The sequence below is a fragment of the Rattus norvegicus genome, chromosome 4 (genome assembly GCF_036323735.1).
Source record: "Rattus norvegicus strain BN/NHsdMcwi chromosome 4, GRCr8, whole genome shotgun sequence".
Taxonomy (NCBI): Eukaryota; Metazoa; Chordata; class Mammalia; order Rodentia; family Muridae; genus Rattus; species Rattus norvegicus.
The window spans coordinates 157630795-157655324 of NC_086022.1; the positions used below are offsets into that span (position 1 = coordinate 157630795).

Here is a 24530-nt window from a genome sequence, read left to right on the forward strand (position 1 = left end):
AGCAAAATGGCTACCATTATGCCAGGGAGGCAGGGCAGGGAAGCTACTTTCATCAGTGTTTTTGTTTTTAAACTTTTTCATTTGTTTTGCTATTTTGAGACAGGCTTACCCTAGTTAGCCTTGGCAGTCCTGGAACTCGCTCTGAAGACTAGGATGCCCTCAACCTCAGACATCTCCCTTCCCTCTTCAATACAAGTGCTTGGATTAAAGGCCTGTATCACCATGTCCAGCTTTTAAAACATTTTTTTCTTTCTTTTCTTTTTTTTTTTTCAGGAGCTGGGGACCGAACCCAGGGCCTTGCGCTTGCTAGGCAAGCGCTCTACCACTGAGCTAAATCGCCAACCCCCTAAAACATTTTTAATGATTTATTCCTATCTTATGTGTTGGTGTTTTGCCTGCATGTATGTCTCTATGAGGGTGTCAGATCCCCTGGAACTGGAGTTACAGGCAGATGTGAGCTTCTTGGGTCTCCGAAAGGGCAGCCGGTAGTCATAACTGTCTGAGACATTTCATCAGTCCTGTGATAATTTTTTATTATTTTGTTTTGTTTTTCAAGATAGGGTTTCTCTGTATAGCTCTGGTTGTTATGGAACTCACTCTGTAGACCAAGGTAGCCTTGAACTCGAGAAGATCCACCTGCCTGCTCTCTGCCTCCTGAGTGCTGAGGCAGGAAGTTACAAATCCAATCTGGGCACACCTTCTGCTGGAAGCCTATATAAGGACAGGGAAGAAGGAAGCTTTTGCATATTGCCTGTTTGTCCTCACCATGCCAGTACATACATCGATTCCTTTACCGCATCACAGCCTAAATCTTCAGTCAGCATATACAGAAGATTAGCAGAGACATCCAGCCTTTTTAAGTCTACAAGCAACTACTGGAGTTTTGGACTTTCTGTTCACAGCCAATCATTTTGGATTAGCTGGCCTGCAACCTTTAGGTCATTCTAACAAATCCCTTTTTTTATAGAGAGATGCATTCTATTGGTTCTGTTACTGTAAAGAACACTAATACATCGCTGTTCTCATATATGTGGTGGGTTCCAATGAGGATGGGGACGTGAAATTCCAATTATTTATTAATTTATTTCTTTAATTTATTCTTTTATTCTTGAGACAGGGTTTCTCTGAGTAGTCCTGGTTGTTCTGGAAACACTTTGCAGACCAGACTGGACTCAGACTCAGAGATCTGCTTACCTCTGCCCCGAGTGCTGGGATTAAAATTACCTGCCACCAGCTCCCAGCTGCAACTAAGCTTTTCTGATAGGCAGGGAAGGATCCTCCTCCTCTCCTTCACAGAACCACGATCTAAGGAAAGTTCTGGAATGAGAAGTCTTTATTTGAAAGCCAAGTGTAGGAGCACACTCCTCTAATTCCAGCGCTGAAAAGGCAGAGGCAGGACTGCCAGGTTCTGGGTGGCCAGCTTGGTCTTAGTGAACTTAGACTGGTATGTCCCCTCCAAAGTCAATGAAGCCCACTGGACACGATGATGCACCCTTTAATCTTTACACTGAGGGGCTCCAAGCCAAGGAGACCCAGTCAATATTCGTAGCCCACAGTCAGCGGCATTCACGGATGAAGGTATGGGGTGGGAATAGGTGCATCAGAACAAGGGCTGGGAACAGAGGGTAAACCAACCCAAGGGCAGCAACTCTGCACTGCAGGCTGAGAGGGAATTAGCTGCCTGTGCACCTCTAGGAGATGGTGGGTCTGTGGAAAAGCCTGAGAAAGATATGGAGAAAAACAGGGAGAGCCAAGAGCAACGTGGAAAGCCCTCTCCTGCTAGCCCATGTAGGAAGCACTGCTAATCGACTGGTGGTTTGTAGTTGGGTCTCAAACTTGCTGTCTATCAGAGGGCCAACCTTTACTTATGTCCCTGGCTCCATCCACCCCATGAGTGCTTGCTCTACAATCAATCTGGTCTGTGCAGTGCTGTGGGTTTGGGGTTTGAACTCAGGACTCTGAGCCCAAAGGATATTCTACCAACTGAGTATATTCCAAGCCCCACAGCCATGATTTAAAAGTGGTTTTTTGTTTATTTAAAGCCCAATGAGAAAGATCAAGATAGGGGAAATTAAGCTCATGACACGACACATACATTCAGAAGTTTTATTTCAAAACAGAAACTACAGTAACATGAATAGAAAGTGTATATGAAGATATTCACAAGCTGGCCATTGGCAAATGTAAAACTCCACCCAGCATTTCTGTCATGGAGGAGCACAAGAGGCTAGGTTACAGAGGAGTCACCTTTCCCAGCAAAGCCCCTCTCCCTAGCAATGTGAGTTCTTAAATCCAAAGTCTCAATGGCCACAGGGAGTCAGGACTGGAATGGAGCACTGAGATAACGCTCTATGCAAGGGCTCGCCTAAAGGGTCTGTAAAGTGTGTAAGCACCGAGGAAGGACAGTGGGATCCAGTGACCTATGCAAAAGGGGTGAGGGTCATCAGGGCTGTCTTCATTTATGGAAGTGGAGGAGGGGATGGTTGGGAAGGTGTCTGTGACCTATGTAGGGCAGGAGGGAATCTTGGCATTGCTCCCAATATACCAAAACGCCATGTTTCTTCCTGTCACTTTAAATAAAGCCTCACTCCCTCTGTCCACAGCTGGCTCTTCAGGAGCCACTGCCCTGACGCCCTGAACTCATACTTTCCCATTGCGCCTCCTAGCTAGAGTGAGGCAGAGCCTTCCATTCTCAGACCTCAAGGAAGCACACCTTTCCAACAAGGCCAGGGAACCCGAGGACTGGCATCTAATCCTGGCTGCAAACACCACCCACCAGAGGCAGTGCTGCTCTTGTACACAGGGTTGAGTTCCAGTAGTCGATCAAAAGAAAGCTACAGGAGCAAGGGGACCAGGGACTTCACACCCAGAGCAAAGTGACAGTGCAGACATTCATGTCCTCAAGTGTGGACACTGCACATTTACTCACACTGCCCCTAATGTGTGTAAGCAGAGTCAAGGCCCCTTGAGCGTGTAGCACAATAGCACAGGAACGAGGAAACAAGGGCAGCCTGAGACTGTAACAGACATAGGCTAGCATGCCATGACCTCAGAGCAACAATGCTCAGGTAATTAATAGTCATTCAGCAAAAATCCTCTCCCAGAGCTGAGGTAACAAAAATCCAAGTTAGCTATGAATCCCTTTAAACCAAACCAAAACAAATCAACACATAAAATCTCTTAAAAAACAAAGTTGAAAAAAATAATGTCTCTCAAGAACTACGGTCTTTGTGTCTCTCATCCATTTGGCTCGCTCACCAGTGTGGTAATGGGAGTGACCCACAGAGAAGAAAAGGTGAGTTCACAGGACAGAGAGGGTGTTTGGTCCAGGGAAAGGAGAGGTTTGTGGTGAGCTCTCCCTGTTCTGGACTCCAAGTAACATAAAAATCCACCGATACCAATAACTACAAAGCCCACTTTAGTAACAAGCCTAGATTTTAGTAACACTACATAAAAAACTATAACCTTAAATGGAAAGGCCCAGAGAAAGCCATGAGCCTTTTGGTACAGACATTCAGTCTTCTGAGAAATAACAAGGGAGAGCCTCCCTCCATTAACAATGGTGGTGGCTCACAGGCCACCAGTAAACATCCATCCTCCCTCCCTGTTGTACCCTCTCTCTCTCTCTCTCTCCAGCACCAAACTTTCTTTCCTCCAGAACCTCCTTTAAAACACCTCCCTCCAACCTCAATTTCGTCACTCTTTCATTATTTGGTAAAATTACACTTAAAAAAATAAATATTTATGCAATTCAACCTGAAGATAAAATAAATAAAACTCAAGTTATTTTGCTGTGCAGAGCTGTATCAAGTGAGGAGGGCTCCCTTGTTCAATCCCCAGGGCCCTCCACACTGGTTATGAAGATCTGTTTCCTGGCAAGCTAAGGTGGTGGTGGGGGGAGTGCTGCCCCCCCTCCTACTCCCTAGTTGTCTTAATGAGCAGGTTTTAGAACCTAAGGGGAGCTGTGGCCCCTCCCCTCCCAATATGAAGGTAGGCTTACTTGGTCTCTCCCGATTACAAGAGAAGTATCCCCCAGATCAAACACTTAAAAGCCATTGGCGATTTGACCAACCCCAGCATTGGGTGCAGCTGAGTTTTCATGGAGTGTGTGGGGTGTGAATAGCAGCGCTCAGAAGCAGTCCTGGTTCATCCTGATGAGGTCTCCCCACTTCAGGGGAGGTTGCTTTCCACAGTGGAGGGAGGTGAGGGAGGAGGTCCGGCTCAGGCATTGCCAGGGGTCTCCTTGACAGGCTGCATGCTGTTCAACTCCACACCAGCAGAGCCTTTCCCAGACTGCGCCTGCCCCTCGAAGGCCCGGGTAATATCCTCGAAAGTCCTGCCTTTGGTCTCTGGGACTTTGAAGAAGGTGAAGATTAGGAAGAAAACGAGGAAGGCAGCGAAGATGATAAAAACGTAGGCTCCCAAGTAGGCCTAGGAGAAGGGACAAAGAAGGCTGCTCACTGGTGGTTGACTGTTTCATACAAACATATCCACATTGTGTGTTCATCAGTATGAGGGAGACTCACATTTTTTTTTCTCTTTTTTTCTTTTTTCTTTTTTTTCCGGAGCTGGGGACTGAACCCAGGGCCTTGCGCTCGCTAAACAAGCGCTCTACCGCTGAGCTAAATCCCCAACCCGGAGACTCACATTTCTATCTGACTGGCCTTAAGCTACAAGTCTTCCACAATGAACAGCACCATTGGCTGGTTCACTTACGATGCCACTATGCATCTCTACAATGAATATGTCATTCTTCTTTCTAGTCACCAGAACCAACTGCTCCCAAACACTTCCTGTGGATCTCTCTTCGGCTGTGCTTCTGGTTTTTGAGGTAGGGCCTCATGTTTTTAGCGCTGGGTGTCCTGGAACTCACTATGGGACTATACTGCCCTTGAACTCAAGAGATCTGCCTCTGCTTCCTGAGTGCTAGGACTGGAGAGATGTATGTCTCAGTGGTTATGATAGCCGAGCGCTCTTCCAGAGGACCCAGGCTCTGTTATTCCCTGCATCCACAAGGCAACCCAGGCACTAAAGTGGTGCACAGACACACACAGGCAAAACACATAAGAAAAAAAAATGTGTTGTCACCACTTCTGGTCCTTCTGGGGATCTTTGATAATAAGACAAATGATCCACAATGTTTAAAATACAGCTGTGTAGAAAAGACTCATGGGAATAGGAAATGGTTCTATAAGAAATCAGCCCCAGGGGGCTGGGGATTTAGCTCAGTGGTAGAGCGCTTACCTAGGAAGCGCAAGGCCCTGGGTTCGGTCCCCAGCTCCGAAAAAAAGAACCAAAAAAAAAAAAAAAAAAAAAGAAATCAGCCCCAGGTCATTTTCTAACAGGAAATCCTGAAGACTGCCTACCTAGCACTTAGGAGCACCCAGGAGCACTTGGTTCTCAGTGCTGACTGAAATGATGATTTCAACATTGGTCTGAGAAGTTTGGGTACCTGGTACTGCCCTTCTGTTCCTACACTGTCTCAGGCCCAGTTTCCAGGTTTCCCTCTTTTTTTCTTTTTTGATACAGGGTCTCAACTGTAGCCCAGGCTGGCCTCAAACCTCATAATCACTCCTCTTGCCACAGCCTCCCAAGCTCTGGGATGGCAGCCATGAGCCCTGCCCGGCTCATCCTTCCTCTCTCCTGTTTTCTTGAGAACGAAGCAGCAAGTATTTATTTAAGGTGCTCCACACAATCACTTCCCCTGGAGCGTGACCCCTACCAAGGTGCCCCCTACCAAGGTGAATCTTACTTGTGTTGGACTAAGTCTGCTGGTTTGTGAGAGACCATGTTTAATTTTAAGTTTACTTACCGCAGCCGAGGGGAAGAACATTCCCACCAAAAAGTTGGAGGTCCAGTTAGAACAGCCAGCCACAGCCATGGCAGCTGGTCGGGGGCCCTGGCTGAAGAGTTCAGCCACAATAAACCAGGGAATGGGGCCAGGGCCAATCTCAAAGAAGGCCACGTAGACCAAGATAGCCACAATACAGACAAAGCTCATGGCTTCATATTCATCCTGCAAAAGGAAGCAAAAGCAAAGCCCGTTTAAATGCAGCATGACATAGGGGTCCATTTTCAGAGCTGTGGTCTAAAACAGTCACTCAACTTGGGAGTCAAAAGCCCAGCGCTTCGGAATCCAAGCTGTAAGACCTGCCTTCTCACTCCGCACCAAGACCATTTCAACATCTGTGAAATGGAACTCTCTCAAAGGGATTTCTGGTTTGTTGGTTTTTCGAGACAGGGTTTCTCTGTGTGGCCCTGGCTGTCCTCAAACTTGCCAAGTAGCCCTGGCTGGCTTCAAACATGTAGAGCACCGCCTGCCTTTGCTAAGATTGAGATTACAAGGTGTGTACTATACAGCCAAAGTCTGGCCTTCAAGATGACTGTTAGGAATTAAATGAGATATGGCTTGCAAGATGGCTCAGCAGATAAAGGTGCTCGTCACCAAGCCGGAGGACACTGCTCAGGTGACCCAGACCCACATGGTACAAAGCAGCTGGGAGAGGAGACACTCAAGGTCATCCTAGGCTGCGTACGCCTTTGCCTTAGAACTGAAATCAACAATGCGTCTTACGAGTGGGATTACATGCACCGCCACAATACCCATTTACCATCTCTCAAGGCACACCTTCAATAAATTTGACTTTATTGATGACCACGAAGGTCAATACCCCAGACCCTGCCACAGAGAGTAAACTGGCCTCACCAGCCCCATCCCTTCCTCCACTCCTAGAGCACTCACCTTCAGTAACAGAGAAATCGTCATGAAAACGGAGCAAACAGCCATGCCTCCCAGGCCTATCATGTGCAGGGTTCTCCTTCCTGCCCGCTCCACCAGGAACAGCTAGAAGGCAAGACATGTCTGACTCCACAAACACGAAGTGAGCAGGAGGCTACGACTGCCTTACTCGTCTTCAGGCACACCTAGTCTCCCCACACTTCCCCTTTCCATGTCTGCTGGGTGAGTGAAGATCACGTACACCCGCCATCCAATAGCATTTTTCCCAGGGGAAAACAATACAATGGCTTTAACTAGACGTGAGAAGTTCAAAGATAGGCAGTCTGTGTTTGAACTTGAAGGAATTCTTGTTTCTAGTCCCCGTGCCCCATGCAAACTGTCCAACTAACTTACAGAGACTACAGTGAAGATAGTGTTGACCACACCCGCTCCAATCGTGGCATAGATGGGCTCCTGGACACCCGCATCCTGGAAGATTCCCGTCGAGTAATAGAACACCTAGAAGGAAACAGAAGCGGCATCACCGATGGACCGCACCCCAGGAACGCTGGAGTCCTTGGCCAGCGCATGACCTCTGCACCCTCTCCTTCCCTCCCATTGTTCCACTCTTTAGTGGACTTTTTTCTTTGGGGGCTGGGGTAGGAGCAGGGGTAACAAATGTTACTTTGTAGCCTCTGCCTCTCTAGTGCAGGAATTACGAGACCCGTCACCACGCCCACCCAGCCCCATCACTTTCTTATGTCTACTTTGCTAATCAGACATTAAAGTCTTAGTCTTTCTTTCTCTTGTCTCCTATTGGTTGTTGCTTTTGAGACAAGGGCTCTCTATGGAGTCCTGTCAAAGAACTCACTTTGTAGACCTTCCCCCTGTTGGGATTAAAGGTGTCAGTCACCATGCCCAGCTGGCTTTACTTTTTTTTTTTTTTTAAACGAGCCCTCACTTTTATTTATTTTGATGTCAAATTGTTCATGATGATAACTTATGCATTTTTTAAAGATTTATTTATTATATATAAGTACACACTGTAGCTGTCTTCAGATACACCAGAAGAGGGCATCAGATCTCTTTACAGATGGTTGTGAGCCACCATGTGGTTGCTGGGAATTGAACTCATAACCTCTGGAAGAGCAGTCGGGTGCTCTTAACCGTTGAGCCATCTCTCCAGCCCTGGCTTTACTTTTTAAGAAGTTAAATCCAAACCACTTTCCTAAGAGACTCAGGAAAAATACTACCCTGCAAGTTTGGGGTAGAGTATATATACCCAGGCCAAACTCTGCTGGTTGAATAAAGTGGGAGTTAGTCCAATAATGAATTCAGTGAGGTGGGACAGGGGCAGTTTGCGGTCTTTTGGGTCCTGTTTTGCAGGATCAGTGTGGGGCAGCCTGGAGCTGTGTCTGGTGCTGTACCAGGAAGAGTGCACATTCCCGAGGCTGTGTGCATCCTAGCTTTCACACCCATCCCAGCCCTGCAGGTCCCCGGCTGTGCTCAGCATTATTCGTTTTACTTTAGTAACATGTGACTATGCTATCATTTTCAAATAAGGAAATGAGTGGGGTCTGTCAAAATTCCTTGGGAGAGTAAAGGTGAGGAGGAGTCCTGTAGGAAGCTTTTCAAACTAATGCTCAGATTTGGGTCCTGCCCCCCACACCTCTTTCCTTGGAGAGAGTCTCACACAGCCAAGGCTGGTCCTCAACTCTATATTTGAGAGTGATCTCGAACTCCTCATCTTCCTGCCCCTACCTTCTGAGTGCTGGGACTGTAGCCATGGGGCCCTACCACACCAGATTTACATAGTGCCAAGGATCAAACCAAAGGGCTCGTGCTTGCTAGGAAAGCACCCTGCCAACTCATCTACATTGTTTTTTTGTCTTTGTTTTTTTTTTTTTTTAGCTCCAGCTGGCCTGGGTGATCCTGTCTCAAGCTCTGAAATTACAAAACATGGACTGCTACTTCCGGCTTTCCTATTGTCATGGGGTTCTGACTATTGCTGTTGCTATTACTCTATTGTAGCTCCTGCCACTGACCTCGCATTCCTGGGTGTGGGCACTAACTAATGACCCTCCTGTTCCAGCTTCTGGAGTAACTCCAGTCTACAGACACATGCCAACCTGCCTACAACAGCAAGTGATTTCAGGAGAATACTGCTGGGCGTCTCCAGGCCGGGCCCAGGGCAGATACTCACAGCATTGATCCCAGAGAACTGCTGAGACAACTGGAGGACAACGGAGATGAGAAGGGGCTGGAAGTAGCTAGGAGACTTGAAGAGCTCCAGCACAGTGACCTGCTTCTCCTGTGACATCCTGATACTCTCGTCTTTCATCTCCTGGATCTCCTGGATCACATCCGGGGTGCCCCACAACCGCTGGAGGACTGGGGGAAAGAGGCAAAAAGAATAAGGTACTGTGTGTTCCCCACCCCTGCCATCAAATTGTTTCCTGTCAGTCAGCCGGCACCTAGAGCATCCATCTTTGCTTGTCTTCCTACTTCATTCTCAGGTTCTGACTCAGACATCAGTGTCAGAACATGGTCAAATGAATGACCATGGTCAACAATGCCTTGGGGAGCTGTGAGAAGAGGCGCCAGGAAAAAAGGCAGAGTGTCTTGTACTCAGGTGCATTTTGTTCCTGGATTGTTCTTGGACGTGACTTTGTGCCTCCTGTGACATTTACAATGAATTTACAAGACGTGCCTACTCTTGTTGGATGTCAGATCATAGCTACAGGACCCAATCTGGTCAGTGTGCCCAGAGTCTGGGCTTGGCCTCTGCCTTGCTTTCATGCTTTCCCAGATATAATCTATAGCCCGTGCCAGGCAATAGTGTTTAAACTGGTCTGCCCTGAGAAAGGGCTGCGCTGTTAATATTTGTATGTGCTTCCTGGTGTTTATTTACATGTTTGTCTGAACTCAATTGGATCACTGCTTTCTTTGCCACAGTTGTATACAAAAGTACACTGAGACTGAAGTAAGGTTGTCCACAGCATTAGACTATAGTCCACCCCATTCTTTCAAGTCTTCAAATCCCTGCTGTCTCAGTCACAGATCTGGCCAGGTCAGCAAAAGTTCATAATCGGAAAACTCTTCATGCACACAGAGATCCAGGAAGGGGAGGTGACAAGAAACACACCCAATGTACTCCACCCTTAACCACCCACAAAACCAAGCTCGAGGGGACACACAAGCAGCACTCACTCTCCGTCGCTTGGTCTTCCTCCTTTCTGTTAATGAGCAAGAACCTTGGACTCTCGGGGCAAAACGGAAGGGCTGCGCTCTGTAGGATAGCTGGAATGATGGTTAAGCCCAGTAGTCCAGGCCACAGCTCCTCAGAGCCCAGAATAAAGTCCAAACCAAAGACCTTGAATCCAGACAAAGAGAATGCTTAACTCCAATTACATTTCTATGCCATAAATGCAGTGTTTAAAAAAAAAATCACTTATCCTTTTACTATAAATAGGAAAGAGAAAACAAATTGTTTCTATTCCTTTCTGAGTCCTGCCTACATCATTAGGTACCATATGAACTACTAATGTCTGAAACATACGTATAAACACACAACTGAACACATGCTAGATCTAGTAGACGGTTTCATGTGTGTCAGCTCATTCATGGAGCACAGAGCTGACGTCCATTAAATATGTAAAACTGTAGGGTACCTGAGCCACAAGGATCCCAACAACGATGCCCAGCTGGTTTAGCGTGCCAAATGCACCCCGTAGGGCAGTGGGAGACACCTCTCCAATGTACATCGGCACAAAGCCCGTGCACAGACCACAGAAGATGCCAATAATCAGGCGGCCCAGGATCAGCATTTCAACCGACTCCGCTATCTTGGCGAAGCCCATAAGGCAACCCCCAAGGATGGCAATCAGGTTGACTAGAAGCATGGAGTTGCGTCTGCAAGGTTAAAGACAAAGTGGTTAGAAACACAAGAAAGTCCTTGTCTTTCCTCATCCTTCCGCTCTTCTGAGGCCTCTGTAGCTTTTTTTTTTTTTTTTTGAAACTTTTTTTTTTTTTTTGGAGCTGGGGACCGAACCCAGGGCCTTGCACTTGCTAGGCAAGCGCTCTACCACTGAGCTAAATCAAATCCCCAACCCAACCTCTGTAGCTTTAAATCTCTCTCCCTTTTGCTGCTGTGGATTTGAGGGGACCACCTCAACACTGTACTATACCTCAGGGCTTCTTTTTATTTAAAAAAAAAAAAAAAAAAAAAGCACTGCGTTGTGTGTCCAGGTGCCAGTGTGCTACGAAGCATAAGTGGTGCTCAGAGGACAACTTTGAGGCCGGCTGGAGCTAGTTCTCTCTCCACTTTTCCGTGGATTCCAAGGTCTCCCCTCATCTGGCGTCATAACACATGCTTCTCCGCACTGAGCTACCGTTCGAGCCCCATTTTCTCACATTTCATTATAGAACTCATACTGCCAAGATGGTAGGAGATTTAGGGCAACATCAGCTGTATCAGTAGTTAAGGGCTAATTAGTACTAGTAGTTAGTTACTGAAAACTGCTGTGACTAATGCTTTACAAGCTAAGGTGGCACCAAAGTCACTGACACAGCTTAGAGACAGAAAGACTAGCCCCAAGAATCGTCAGCGGCTGAGGCAGGCTGAGGCAGGCCGAGGCACCTCGGAATTCTGGCAGTTAAAAAGGTCCCATCGTGCAGCCCCGGTCAGCCCCACACCCAGATCCACCTGCTTGGCCCCCTGAGCACCACCAGGCCTGTGCACCTTTGCCCTTTGCTCCAATAGACCAATAAGTTATAAGGGGAGCTGGGAAAAACGATACATGGTTCTCATCCCTAGAGGCTCACTTAATTGGCTTTTAGTATGATGTATCACTGGGCTTCCTAAAAGTCCCCCTAGGGAATCCTAAGTGTGCAGTCAAGGTGCACAAATACCATAAGAGGGAAAAAAAAATTTAAAAATCTTGGGTAAAAAAAAAAAAAGTTATGACAGGTTGTGGTCCCAGCACTCGGGAGGCAGAGGCAGATTTATTTCCGAGTTCAAGGACAGCCATGGCTACACAGAGAAGACTTGTCTCAAAAATACAAAAAACAAAACCCCCCAAAACAAAACATGAAAACAAACAAAAAAAAACTCCAAACCCCTCCTCCTCCACTTTCTTCCTTGATGTGGTTCTTTGTCTATAGGAAAAAAAAGTCAGGGACTCTGAGTCAAGAGAGACCAGATGGTCTCAAATCAAATAAGACACACAGCTGGCATGGTGGCCCAAGCACACAGTCCTCGCACCCCAGAGACTAGGGCTCAGGCATAGGGATCATGGGCTGGGGCCAGCCTGAGTGGAAGGAAAGAACCTGTCTCCATGAGTTGAGCAGTTATCTTTTTTTTTTTTTCTTTAAGATTTATTTATTTTATGTATGTGAGTACACTGTAGCTGTCTTCAGACACACCAGAAGAGGGCATCAGATCCCATTACAGATGGTTGTGAGCCACCATTTGGTTCCTGGGATTTGAACTCAAGACCTCTGGAAAAAGTCAGCGTTCTTAACCTGATTCCATCACCAGTCATTTCTGAAAATATATGATCCTTAAGACATTTTATTATTTCAATCAATTTCTCTTTGGGGAGGGAAATCGAGTTATTTAGCCATTGTTCACGTTTTTTCCACAAGGCAAGGACTACAAAAAGTATTTGTTTTATAAAACAATGAAAAAACTTCCAAGATACCTCCAAAAATATTCAGAAATGAACATAACTTCTGGCTGGGTGCCATGGCACCCAGGAAGCAGAGGCAGGCGGTTGGACCTCTGATAGAGACCAGCCTGGTCTACACAGTTAGCCAGTGGCTCTGCCTCAGAGAGGGGAAAGAAGCAACCTGACCTTAAAAGAAGTTTAAGAAACTCCATAGCTGACCCCACTCTAGCAAGATTAATGTAGCCTAGGAACTAAAATGGGAACTTTGGAAACAAGGGCTCACACAGCAGGTCTCTAGGCTAGGCGGGCTAGCTTTCTCTGAGTATAAATCAATATATTTGCACGAGTTCCATGCTGTGTCCCACGTAACCAGTACATTCCTTGCCCAGTGTGTGACCAGTACCTGCCAAAGCGGTTGACAAAGAGTCCGACAGAAAAAGAGCCAATCATGCCCCCAACGGAGAAGATGGCCACACATAACGACCAGAGCGTGGTCAGCAGCCCCTCGCTTGGTAGGTCTTCCAACCGCTCTTCCAACGTGTAGTTAAGAAAGTCCTTAATGATCTGCATGAGAAAATGCACAGTGAGGACAGACCATTAAATCTGGATGAGGCTAAAAATTCGAGGATGGGTTCTTCAGAGGACAGGAACAGGAGGGAGGAGAGGCACGTGCTTGGAAAAGGGCATCACCCTAAATATCCAGTAGGTGGCAGCACAGATGTTCGAAGGGGCACCCCACCCAGTCCCGACTTCCCACATTCTTAGTAATCCCTGAGGAATAATATAGGAAATGGATCACAACTTGGTGAGAGGGCAGAGCTTCTTCTGCAGTATACTAGCCCTCCCCCATCTTAACCAGGCATCTTAAAGTTGCAATCCTACTTAAAAATAAGTTTGGTATTCCTTTTCATCCAGGTCCCCTCCCGACACTCACTGTCTCAGGCGCATTGATGACTCCGGTGTTGTAGCCAAACTGGAAAGAACCGATTGTGGCAACAGTAACAGCGAACACCAGAGATGGGGTCACCTAGAGAGAAGACAAGGGGAAATAGCTCAGAAACTTAGACTAGTGACTTTCTTCCTCTTTCCAGTGATGCCTGGTTGGCGTCCATCTTAAGGCGCTCCTCCGGCCTTTGCTTAGAATGCCAGGATTTCAGGCACATTTGGAGAGAAAGACCTCATGAGGAATTTAAGTCAATTCTTTTGGCCTGGTCTACATAGCTAGTACCAGGCCAGCCAGGTTACACTATGAGACCCTGTTTAAAAAAAAAAAAAAAAAATCACCAGCCGGGCCAGGGTAGTGCACAACTGTAATCTCGGCACTCACGAGACCAACACCATAGGAACTTGAGTTCAAAGTCTGCCTGAACTCAATTTCTCTAAAGAAAAGGCGTCCAAAAGCCTCACCAGATAGGAACAGGTACCTGACTGCACTAGGGAACAGTAAATGCAGGGTGTGGTGGCTCATGCCCACGATACCAGGCTGAAGCAGGAGGATAGAGGATAGGAGGAGTTCATGGCCTGCCTGGGCTACCATGAGACCTTGTCTCAAAACATAACAGACTCAACCCCCCAAAGCATAGAGGGCAGGGCCAGACTCCATGTGGTTCATTCAGCACGTCTCACAGACTGTGGAGGCCAGAGCAGCCGCAACAGCATGGTGACTGGGATGCTCAACCCCCCACCCCCTAACCCCCAGTCCCCGGGCAAACACCATGAATTCCTGCTTTCTCTCCTCTCCCACCACCCACTTCTACTTTCAGTCATTTTCCCCTCCTCTGAGACAAGGTTCCACACTCTGTATCCTAAACTAAGCTCAAATTCAGCTCCTCAAGTGTTAGATCATAAGTGTGAGCTGCTGTGCCCAGATTTTATTTTTTTCGTATCTCTAGACTACCCAACCTTCCAGCAACATCCTGGGCCCTCTTGAGAGTCTTCCTGTTCTCTAAATATGGTACTATTCTCCACCCGGCTGGGCAAAGTAGAGTGCCTGCTTATTTTGAACACAATATTAGGAGCCATTTTTAGCGGAGCAGAATCAGGAAGACAGCTCTCTCACCTTGCTGGGAAATCACTCAAGTGGGCAAGGCAACTCAAAACTGGAGTCTGAGGCCGAGCTCTTTGACTTGCCACAACCTCTTAAGGTCACTCGGGTGGCAGGCTGGGAGCGTCTACCAGGGAGCTGACCTTCCCAGAAGCTTCCCACCCTCCCGGTGGTAAGTGCTGTCCCTTCCAGGCGTTCTGTTAAAAGCCCTTCCTTGTAGTAAAAGCCTCTTTTCCAAAGATTCCCTCTTTTCTCCTGATTTTTTTTCACGGTCTCTTAATTTACTTTATTTGCAAGTTAATCTTCATGGAAATGCCCTTTCCCTTAGAAATACTGCGTCCTCCGCCCACACTAACAGACACATCCTGCACTCACAACCACAGTAAGGACAATTGGACTTCCCTCTCCACAGTACCGGAGATCCCAAGGACCGATGGCTGGATGCCGAACTGCAAACCCAAGCCAACCCCAGGTCTTCTCAAGGTCTAATGCTTTCCCAAGCCTTCCAGCTGGCTCCGAGACCCACTGCTCATCCCCGCGGCCAAGTCCCTGCCCTCTTCGCTCTCATCTCAGCTACCTCAAACACACCCGAGAGGCAAACAGCTTAAGTGACTTTCACATGACAGCAAGGTGTCGGGAAGGATCCTCATCAGGTATTGGGATGCCTGGAACTGTAACACTAGTACCGACTGCTGGAGCTGATCTGAAAAGGCCTCCGTTTGGATGGCGCGGTGACTTAGGAGAAACCGGAGCGTGGCCGTCCGCACCAAGACCTGTCTCGGTGAGGACCCCAAACCAGCAAAAAGAAACAGCCAGCTCTTACCTTCGCTGTCCCCATGGTCCCAACCTAGCTCTCAAGTCTTAAGGTAGATCTAGAGGTATCCAGCCAATGTCTTTCCTCCGCAGCAAGTTTCCTTCAGGTCCTCAGCAGCGGCTCTCAGAAGGATTGAGGACCATCATCACAAGCCGGAGCCCAGCCTACCTATTTATAATCTCTGCAAGGGGTGGAGCCAGCAGCCCACTCCAATCTTTAACCTATAACCTCTGGAATTCAGTGACCTCTGTTATCTGATCTTCACCGCTCCACCCCCCAGGGCCCTCGTCTTTGCAGGCAATCAACCGCCATCACCCCTCCTGCTTTTTACCACATCCTCCCCGTGGTTTTTTTTTTTTCCCCCCTCAAAGCGCTTCCAAATTCCTTCCCTTTTTCAAGAGCCGACAACCTTTTTGTTTCACAGAAAAAATTACTAAAAAAAGTTTGGAGGGCGGGCAAATTTGAAGGCGTTCGGAGGGGATAATCTATGTAAGGCAGATTTGAGTGAGTGCTGCTTTAAAGCCATCCCAGGAGCAGAAAGCAGAAGATTTAGAATGCGTTTTCCTTATAGGCTGGGTGTGCCCGTTTTGAAGGAGGGAAAGGCAAGGCAGCTCAAGAAAACTTATCCGGGTGTGAAGGCAGAATTGGATGATTGGAGCCTGACCAACGCTCCCAGAAGAATAATCAAGTGAGGCACACAGTGCCAATTCCTCACCACAGCATGTGCCACCCCACCCGTCGTCAATTCTGCCACTCTCACCTCTGTTTTGAGGTTAACAGCATCTAGAAACACAATAAATACCAAATTCAACTTCCAGATATTTGCTGAGTGCACACCTCTCAAGAGAAAAAGAAAAGAGGTGGTGTGGAGGCGTAGCGCAGGGAGTGGTATAGATAGCATTTGCTTAGGCTCTAGGTGAAACGCCCACGACAATCTAGGGCAACTGATTGTAACGTAAGGAATGTTTGCTAAAATACTATTAGCTGTAGGTTGTGTGTTTCTCGAAAGACAAACTTGAGACGAATATCTGACTACCACATTGTACAAGAAACCTCAAAAATTAGGTAGGTGAAATGAGAGCTTGGAGAGGCCAGTGACGGCCTGCAGGAGGCAGGCGCGATTTCAGGTGAGTTCCAGAGTGGAGCAGCAGCTGAGCATGTGACAAACCCGTGAGACCCAGGCTCTCTGCTCTGTCTGACTCCTGGTGGGGGGAGGAGAGGCCACCCCTCCCCCGAAGGGTGGGTTGGTGTAGGCACGAGGAAGGAAAGGCATCTTGGCCAAAGATGGGCTGAACTGAAGCAAGCCTGGTCCCTCTCTCCTTAAATGAGGGTCTTTCCCAATACGGATGCTTGCTGAGAAAACTGAGGTGGAGTGAACCGAGAAACCTGTGGCTGCACCCCGCTCGGTTTTTTTCTTTCCTAGAAGCACTGAGTGGGAAGCCCCGTTTAATTACCACAGCAACTGAATTTAGCAACCAAAGGAATAACAATGTCCCAAGGCTAGTGCCAGCCAGTGGAAATGGTGTCCAAGCCACTTGGTGTAACACTCCATTTTTTTTGTAGCCACGTTAGAAATAATGAAGGTTGTCAAGGTGACTCAGCAGGTAAGGGCACTTGCTACCAAGTCTGGCGACCTGAGTTCCATCCCAACCAAGTCCACAAAGGTGTCCACATTTTGTTTTTGTTTTGATTTTGTTTTGATTTTGAGACAGCGTTTCTATGTGTGGCCCTGGCTGTACTGGAACTTGTTCTGTAGACCAAGATCCGATGCCTTCTACCTTTCCGGGTACTGCACACACTTGGTGCACAGACAAACGTGTAGGCCAAACACCCACGATGCATAAAAAAATAGCGTTTTTTTTTTTCTTTTTAAAAGGCACTCGGAGGGTGGAAGTGGGCCAGCGATCTGGGAAAGACAGATGCTCCAAAGCCAAAGATTAGTTCTGGAAGAGGCAATCTACCAGGAGGTAACGAAGAAGGCTCTGCTTGCAGCAATGTATGAGTTTGAAAGATTACAGCTGGAATTTAGCTGAATCCCGAGAATCTAAAATGTGCTAAACAAACCAATGCTCTCTGAAGCAGTAGCTCATCTGATGCTCAAGCCACGAAGCCTCATGCTACTGTGGTCTTAGCAGCAGAGTCCAAGACAGAGCAACACATTAGCTGTCGCTGAGTTGCTGTTACAGGTGCCGGGAGGCCTCGGTGCACTGTGGGAGCCGATGTGACTGGTTCCCTGGGGAGCATGGTGCATTATGGGAGTGGATGCCAATTGACTGAAAAGTCCAAGTCCCAGTGAGGGACAAAACACTCAACAGTGGCCTCGGGGCTGAGATGCAGTAACAACACCTCTCTACTGCCCGTCCTTAGATTGCTTGCAAGCTGAGTGTCAAAGGGCGGAAGCGTGAAGGGGACTTTAATAAATGTGCCCAGTCGGGAGCTAAGAGCAAAGCAGGTGTGCTTAGGAGAGAGGGAACAGTGGGAACAATAGCCCGCGACACTGGTCCCCAATGCACACACCTGCACAATGGGAGCCTCAGTCTGGCCTCCTGCTAGCTAACCTCTGTTGAGGTTTGCTAGTGTGACAACTTAGCCGAGGACAAAGGATCCTACAAAAGAGCGCTCAGGCCTGGGGAAGCACACACAGAAGACTGTGGTTGTGTTACGCCCGCTCAGACTCTGTGTTTTACATTCGTACTGGTCCTCACAAACAGTAACTTGCACGGGACCGTGTGTCTGATTTTAATCTTTCCCTAACAGGTGAGGTGTCCCATAACTCACTTTGAGTCTGAAAACACTGTAAAAAAAAAAAAAAAAAAAAAAGGCAGCAGCAGCCCTGGGGTGAAGAAAGGAAAAATCTGAGAAATGCAGTTTCTCCTGTTTACACTGCCTTTAAGCCATTCCTTACCGCGGCTGGTCCTAAAAACAGGATTCCAGCTCCGGGCTTCTCATCACTGTGGCTGATCTTGCCTGTCCCAAAGTCTCCAGGAGCAAATTCCAAAGTAGTGTTGACCCTAAGTTAAAATTCAAAGCCCAGCTATCTACTCAGAGATCTTCACTGGTGCCTCCTTAAGCCCTGGTTCAAAGCACCTTTGACTCAGACACGTGGGTCGCAGTTTAAAACATTCCAGCCGCGTTAACAGAAAACTAAAGCACGCACGCTCATTTTATTATATAATATTTAGCCCATCTGATGTGTCCCAAATTCTCTGTTTCACTTTGCTGTCTTTTTTTCTGTTTGCAGTGCTGGGGGTTCAACTCAGGGCTGAGCCACACCAGTCTCAGGTCTCAAAATTCTCAATATTAACCAACATAAAAATCATTAAGAACCTATTCTGTTATTTTTGTACCAGGCTTTCAGAATCCGTTGTGCATGCATCTCATACTTACGTGCACCTCAGATGGAAGGCTCAATTTTCAGGTACCAAGACGAGATAACCTTTTTTTTTTTTCCAATCCCCCCCCCCCATGCTGGGTACTGAACACAGGTCCTTTTGAATACATGGTAGGCATGTACTCTACTACTGAGCCGTATTCCCAGCCTGAACTGCTCTTTTAAAATGAAACTGTAAAAATAAATAAATAAATAAATAAATAAATAAATAAATAAATAAAATGAAACTGTAATTTTGAACCCAATGACCCGAGTTCGATCACACACAAACACACCACCCACACGAGTGTGTCACCCCAAAGGTAAATAATTCAATGTGATGGTAATGCTAGTAGTAACAATTGTGTTACAAGAATGTTTTCCATTACTGGAGACACTCCACCCCCACCCCCAAGTCAGAGTCTCACTATGTATATGTAGCCTTGGCTGGCCTGGATTCCACAGGATTCCTCCTTAGTTGTAGGATTACATGTGTGCGTGCCCAGCCACTTCTCTTCTATACACTGCTTTAGGTTCTCCCACCAAACTGACTTTGAGTTTTTAACAATGAACGTAATGACTGAATGAACTTAAGAAGTCACTCGGTCGCAAACATCCGGCGACCATCAGAGGCTAGTACATCCTTTCAAACGGATCGACTCCCTGAGAAGCTGGGAGTGCAGAGGTGTGCTACCCCACGTTTTGGAGATGTTACCTCCTTTAGGAAGCCTATTTCTCCATCAGCTCTCCCTAATTCACTTTCCAAGCAGGGGACTTGGGGCCTTTTATCTGTCCTTAGTTACTTTACACAGTACTAGCATGTATGGATGGACTGCAAAGAGAACGAACAAGCAAGTTTATATAGCAGCCACCCAAGACTGTATGCACACAATTGGCTTGGCAACGTGTGGTGCAGCCGTGCTTCTGGGGCATCCCCACAGGTGAGGCTGGCTGAGGAGGTAGTGTCGTTACCCATATCAAAATATACCGGCTTTTCTTTAATTCTACATGTCGGCAGTGCTAGCTAGCAACGAAACGCTAGTGGTGCTCCTGGAAGACTCTGGTCCCACTCATCACATTCACAGTTAACAGGTTAAAGTCACCCTGTGCAGCGAAACCTATACAGAACACCAAAATCAACCAAGACTGCCCTGGAATTCTGCAAATTTAGCTACCGTATGCCATGGATGGATACGTGATTCTCCAAAGGTTCCTGTGCTAGACGCCAGGTCCAGGGTAGCCGTGCTAAAAGGAAGTAAAGCCTTTAAGCAGTAAGGTCTGGGCCAGCACTTTATTAGTGTGTGTGTATGTGCGTGTTTAAGTGTGTATGTAGGGGGTGCTCAGCACACACATCATTCATGGGTCAGAGGACAACTTTTGGGAGCCTGATGATTCTCTTTCTACAACGTGACCCCAGGAGCTGAACTCTGTTGTCAGGCTTGGAAGCAAGTGCCTTTATTCTCTGAGCCATGTCAAGAGCCCCTAAATCTCTTTCCAGGCTCTTTGCAGTCAGACAGCCGTATGCTTTCAGTCCTGGCTCTACGTGAATCAACGATCAAGTATTTTAGTATAGCAACAGAAAATGGACGGATCCCGTTAAACAGTGTTCTCGTCTCTGTGTCACGTTTTCAAGCTTGAATCCAAGTCCAGACCCGCAGAATGACTCTGTGGACAAAAGTCCTTAGTGTACAAGTTTCACGACATGACTCCCATTCCCAGACCCACAATGCCAAATGCTGGAGATGGCTTTGCGGCAAGAGTGGCTGCTGCTCCTCCAGAGGGCTGTAGTTCCGTTCCAGCACACACAGGACGCGGTTCACGGCTGCCTCTAACTCAGCTCCCCGGAGCATCTGTTATCTTCTGCTTTCGGCAGACACCCACGTGTGCACAGACACTCAGACACAGACAAACACAAATAAAACTAAGTCTCAAAAGAAAAAGCCAAATGCTATGGTTCACATCTGCAATCCTAGCACTCCTAAGTGAGATGGGAAGGGGACAAGAGGAGAATTGCCCGGAGGCTCAAGAGACCCTAAGCGTGTAGAGCAGCGAAAGTCAAGGAGCCCCTGCCTCGACAGGGTGGAGAAGAGAAATCACTCCTGAAAGCCATCCTCTGGCCTCCATATGCACATCCATGCTCATACATACAACAACAATAAAACAGGACAAAACCAAGCTTCAGCCAAGCGTGGTGGCTCACTGGGTCCTCAAGAGCTTGGGTACAGAGGACAAAAACAGGACGAGACAAAGAGCAGGATGAAGTAAGGAGGGAAGACACCATGACACCCTCACCAGGTCACCATCATGATGCCTGCCTGGCTTGCTGAATACCAGATTTGAGAACAGAAGTAAGGGCAGTTTCTTAGCATTTTGTAGTAGACTTGGTAAAACATTTTGGTTTAATTTCTTTATAATACATGATTTTGTTTGTTTATTTGACACAGGGTCTCACTGTGTAGCTCAGGTTGTCCTGGAACTTACAATGTAGACCAGATTGAGCCTGAACTGACAAAGATCAACCTGCCTCTGCCTCTGCCTCTGCCTCTGCCTCCTCTGCCTCTGCCTCCTCTGCCTCTCTGCCTCCTCTGCCTCTGCCTCTGCCTCTCTGCCTCCTCTGCCTCTGCCTCTGCCTCTCTGCCTCCTCTGCCTCTGCCTCTGCCTCTCTGCCTCCTCTGCCTCTGCCTCCTCTGCCTCTGCCTCTGCCTCCTCTGCCTCTGCCTCCTCTGCCTCTGCCTCCTCTGCCTCCTCTGCCTCTGCCTCTGCCTCTGCCTCCTCTGCCTCTGCCTCCTCTGCCTCCTCTGCCTCTGCCTCCTCTGCCTCTCTGCCTCCTCTGCCTCTGCCTCCTCTGCCTCCTCTGCCTCTCTGCCTCCTCTGCCTCTGCCTCCTCTGCCTCTCTGCCTCCTCTGCCTCTGCCTCCTCTGCCTCTGCCTCCTCTGCCTCCTCTGCCTCCTCTGCCTCCTCTGCCTCTGCCTCTCTGCCTCCTCTGCCTCTCTGCCTCTGCCTCCTCTGCCTCCTCTGCCTCTCTGCCTCTGCCTCCTCTGCCTCCTCTGCCTCTGCCTCCTCTGCCTCTGCCTCCTCTGCCTCTGCCTCTGCCTCCTCTGCCTCTGCCTCTGCCTCCTCTGCCTCCTCTGCCTCCTCTGCCTCTGCCTCCTCTGCCTCTGCCTCCTCTGCCTCTGCCTCTGCCTCTCTGCCTCCTCTGCCTCTGCCTCCTCTGCCTCTGCCTCTGCCTCTGCCTCCTCTGCCTCTGCCTCTGCCTCCTCTGCCTCTGCCTCTCTGCCTCCTCTGCCTCTGCCTCCTCTGCCTCTCTGCCTCCTCTGCCTCTCTGCCTCCTCTGCCTCTCTGCCTCCTCTGCCTCTCTGCCTCCTCTGCCTCTCTGCCTCCTCTGCCTCTGCCTCCTCTGCCTCTGCCTCTGCCTCTGCCTCCTCTGCCTCCTCTGCCTCCTCTGCCTCTGCCTCTGCCTCTGCCTCTGCCTCTGCCTCTGCTTCCAGTGCTGGGATGACAGGAATGCGCCACCAGGCCCTGCAGAAATCATTGAATCTGTACTTGTCACTCCATCTTTCCTGTACTAAGTCATCCACTGGAAGGGACCGCACACACCTCATGGGTGGGAGTGTTTGTCTCAGCACCGAGAAGTTCCAATGTGCTGACGAGACGGGTGGCCTTTCTGGCTTTTTATGATGCATGCTCCTGTGTGTTCATGACTGGTTGACTGGCTGGACAGTTATTCAAGCAGTAGGATTGACACGTGGGACATGTGGATACATGGATAGGCCTTTTGCAGTAAAAATGGTTGTGATTTGAAAGCAGTTTCTAAGTGTGTAAGTATCTGGCACATGAAACACTTTGATGGCTGTTGAATTTGTTAGAGATTCATGCTACAGAGAGCAACACACATACAGACACACATACACACACACACACACAACACACACACACACACACACACACACACACACACACACACAGCACACAGACATACACACACAGCACGGGCTGTCTTCGAACCCACTGTGTAACTGGGCTCATTTTGAAACCTTGAACCTCTTGCCTCTACCTCCCCGTTCAGGAATTTCAGGTGTGCACCACCACATCCCTTGTTGTTTCTCCTTGCTGTAGTGGGTTGTAGGACTTTAAATCTGCCAGCTAGAGGTCTTTTCCTTGTTATTTTGGTTTTTCAAATCAGCACCTCAGTCTGTAGCTCTGGCTGTCCTAGAACTCACTCTGTAGACCAGACTAGACTCCAAGTCAGAGCGATCTGCCTGCCTCGGCTGCCCGGAGCTGAGATCAAATGTGTGTGCCACTGTCGCTGCCACCACCATCTGGCTTATAAATACCTCTTTTAAAAAGATCGGTTCTGTTAGTAAACTTTACAAAAGACAGACAGTACATTTTAAACTGATCTTCGAGTGGACCAGAGAAACGGTTTAGCAGTCAAGAGCACATTATTCTTGCCAAGGATCTGGGTTTGGTTCCCAGCACCCCTATAGTGGCTTAGAACCTGTAGATATTTATGGGGTGCACATATATACCTGAAGGCAAACACTCATGCACATAAAAGAAGTGATGGTAAGATAGTATTGTACTTAAATTGGCATTCCAGCTTATCATTAGGAATGAGGAGCTTGCCCCAGGGTTCTGCCTCAGAGAACATGGGCTTAGCATATGTTTACAATTGTGAGTTATCACTGACTACATTTTTCCCCATATGAATTAATAGGGGTTGGAGCACTCATGCTATGGAATGTGTGTAGAGGTCAGAGGACAATTCGGGAGTCTGTTCTCTCCTTTTACCATGCAAGGTCAGGTCTTCAATCTTAGTTGCAAGTGCCCCTGCCCACTGAGCCACCTCTTTGTTCCTGGACTAGGGCTGCCTTTTAATAGTTGGCAGAAGGGTTGGGGATTTAGCTCAGTGGTAGAGCGCTTGCCTAGCAAGCACAAGGCCCTGGGTTCGGTCCCCAGCACCGAAAAAAAGAAAAAAAAATAGTTGGCAGAATCAAACTGATTCTATCACACTATGGCATCACTATAACACACCAAAGTAAAATCTAGCCTAAACATCTCCAGAAAGAAAGATAAGATTGCCGGGCAATGATGGCATGAAACTTTAATCCCAGCAGTTGGAATGCAGAGGCAAGTGGATCTCTACGAGTTCGGGACCAGCCTGGTCTACAGAGTGAATTCCAGGACAATCAGGTCTACAAAGAGAAACTCGGGTCTCTAGGGGAAAAAGATAAGATTACTCAGACAGACAAAGGGAGATCTGAAAGAAAACAAAGGATGGTTCTCTGAGGGGGAAGTGGGCATTTTATCATAATGCAAATTAAAATCCATTACTTTTCGAGGACATCTCATTAGTGGTTTAACTTTCCTGCTGATCCCTTTCCCACTGTGCCCCAAGCTCCAGGAAATTAGCAGAACAAGAAACCTTTGGGTTGGCTTTCTTTCTTTTATTTATTTTTTTTTCTTTTCTATTTTTCGGAGCTGGGGACCGAACCCAGGGCCTTGCGCTTGGTAGGCAAGCGCTCTACCACTGAGCTAAATCCCCAACCCCTCTTTTATTTTTTTTAAGATGTATTTATTAATTGTATATGAGTACACTGTCGCTATCTTCAGACACACCAGAAGAGGGCATCAGATCCCATTACAGATGGTTTTGAGCCACCATGTGGTTGCTGGGATTTGAACTCAGGACCTCTGGAAGAGCAGTCAGTGTTCTTAACCACCAAGTCATCTCTCCAGCCCTGGGTTGGCTTTCTAAAGACTCACTCAATGTTTTGTTTTTAACATTTTAAGGTATATGAGAGAGAGAGAGAGAGAGAGAGAGAGAGAGAGAGAGAGAGAGAGAGAGAGTGTGTGTGTGTGTGTGTGTGTGTGTGTGTGTGTGTGTGTGTATGAATGTAGAGTGCCGATGTTCA

General features: G+C 47.8%; 1 protein-coding gene across 6 annotated transcripts in view; it reads right to left on the minus strand.

The window, feature by feature from the left end:
• Window positions 1–2092: 2092 nt before the first annotated feature.
• Slc2a3 (solute carrier family 2 member 3) overlaps window positions 2093–24530 on the minus strand; it is a 65148-nt gene continuing 42710 nt past the window's right edge. For 5 of the 6 annotated variants that reach the window (XM_006237296.5, NM_001412552.1, XM_063285612.1 and 2 more), the window contains 9 exons: window positions 13322–13414; window positions 12791–12951; window positions 10390–10630; window positions 9929–10091; window positions 8922–9109; window positions 7133–7237; window positions 6743–6844; window positions 5813–6016; window positions 2093–4431 (listed from right to left, as the gene is read on the minus strand). In XM_006237296.5, coding sequence (XP_006237358.1) covers window positions 4222–4431; window positions 5813–6016; window positions 6743–6844; window positions 7133–7237; window positions 8922–9109; window positions 9929–10091; window positions 10390–10630; window positions 12791–12951; window positions 13322–13414 — 1467 coding nt within the window. In that variant the 3' untranslated portion in view covers window positions 2093–4221. Of the gene's footprint in view, window positions 4432–5812; window positions 6017–6742; window positions 6845–7132; window positions 7238–8921; window positions 9110–9928; window positions 10092–10389; window positions 10631–12790; window positions 12952–13321; window positions 13415–15254; window positions 15393–24530 lie in introns of those variants that run through there. The other variant, NM_017102.3, reaches the window with a different exon arrangement.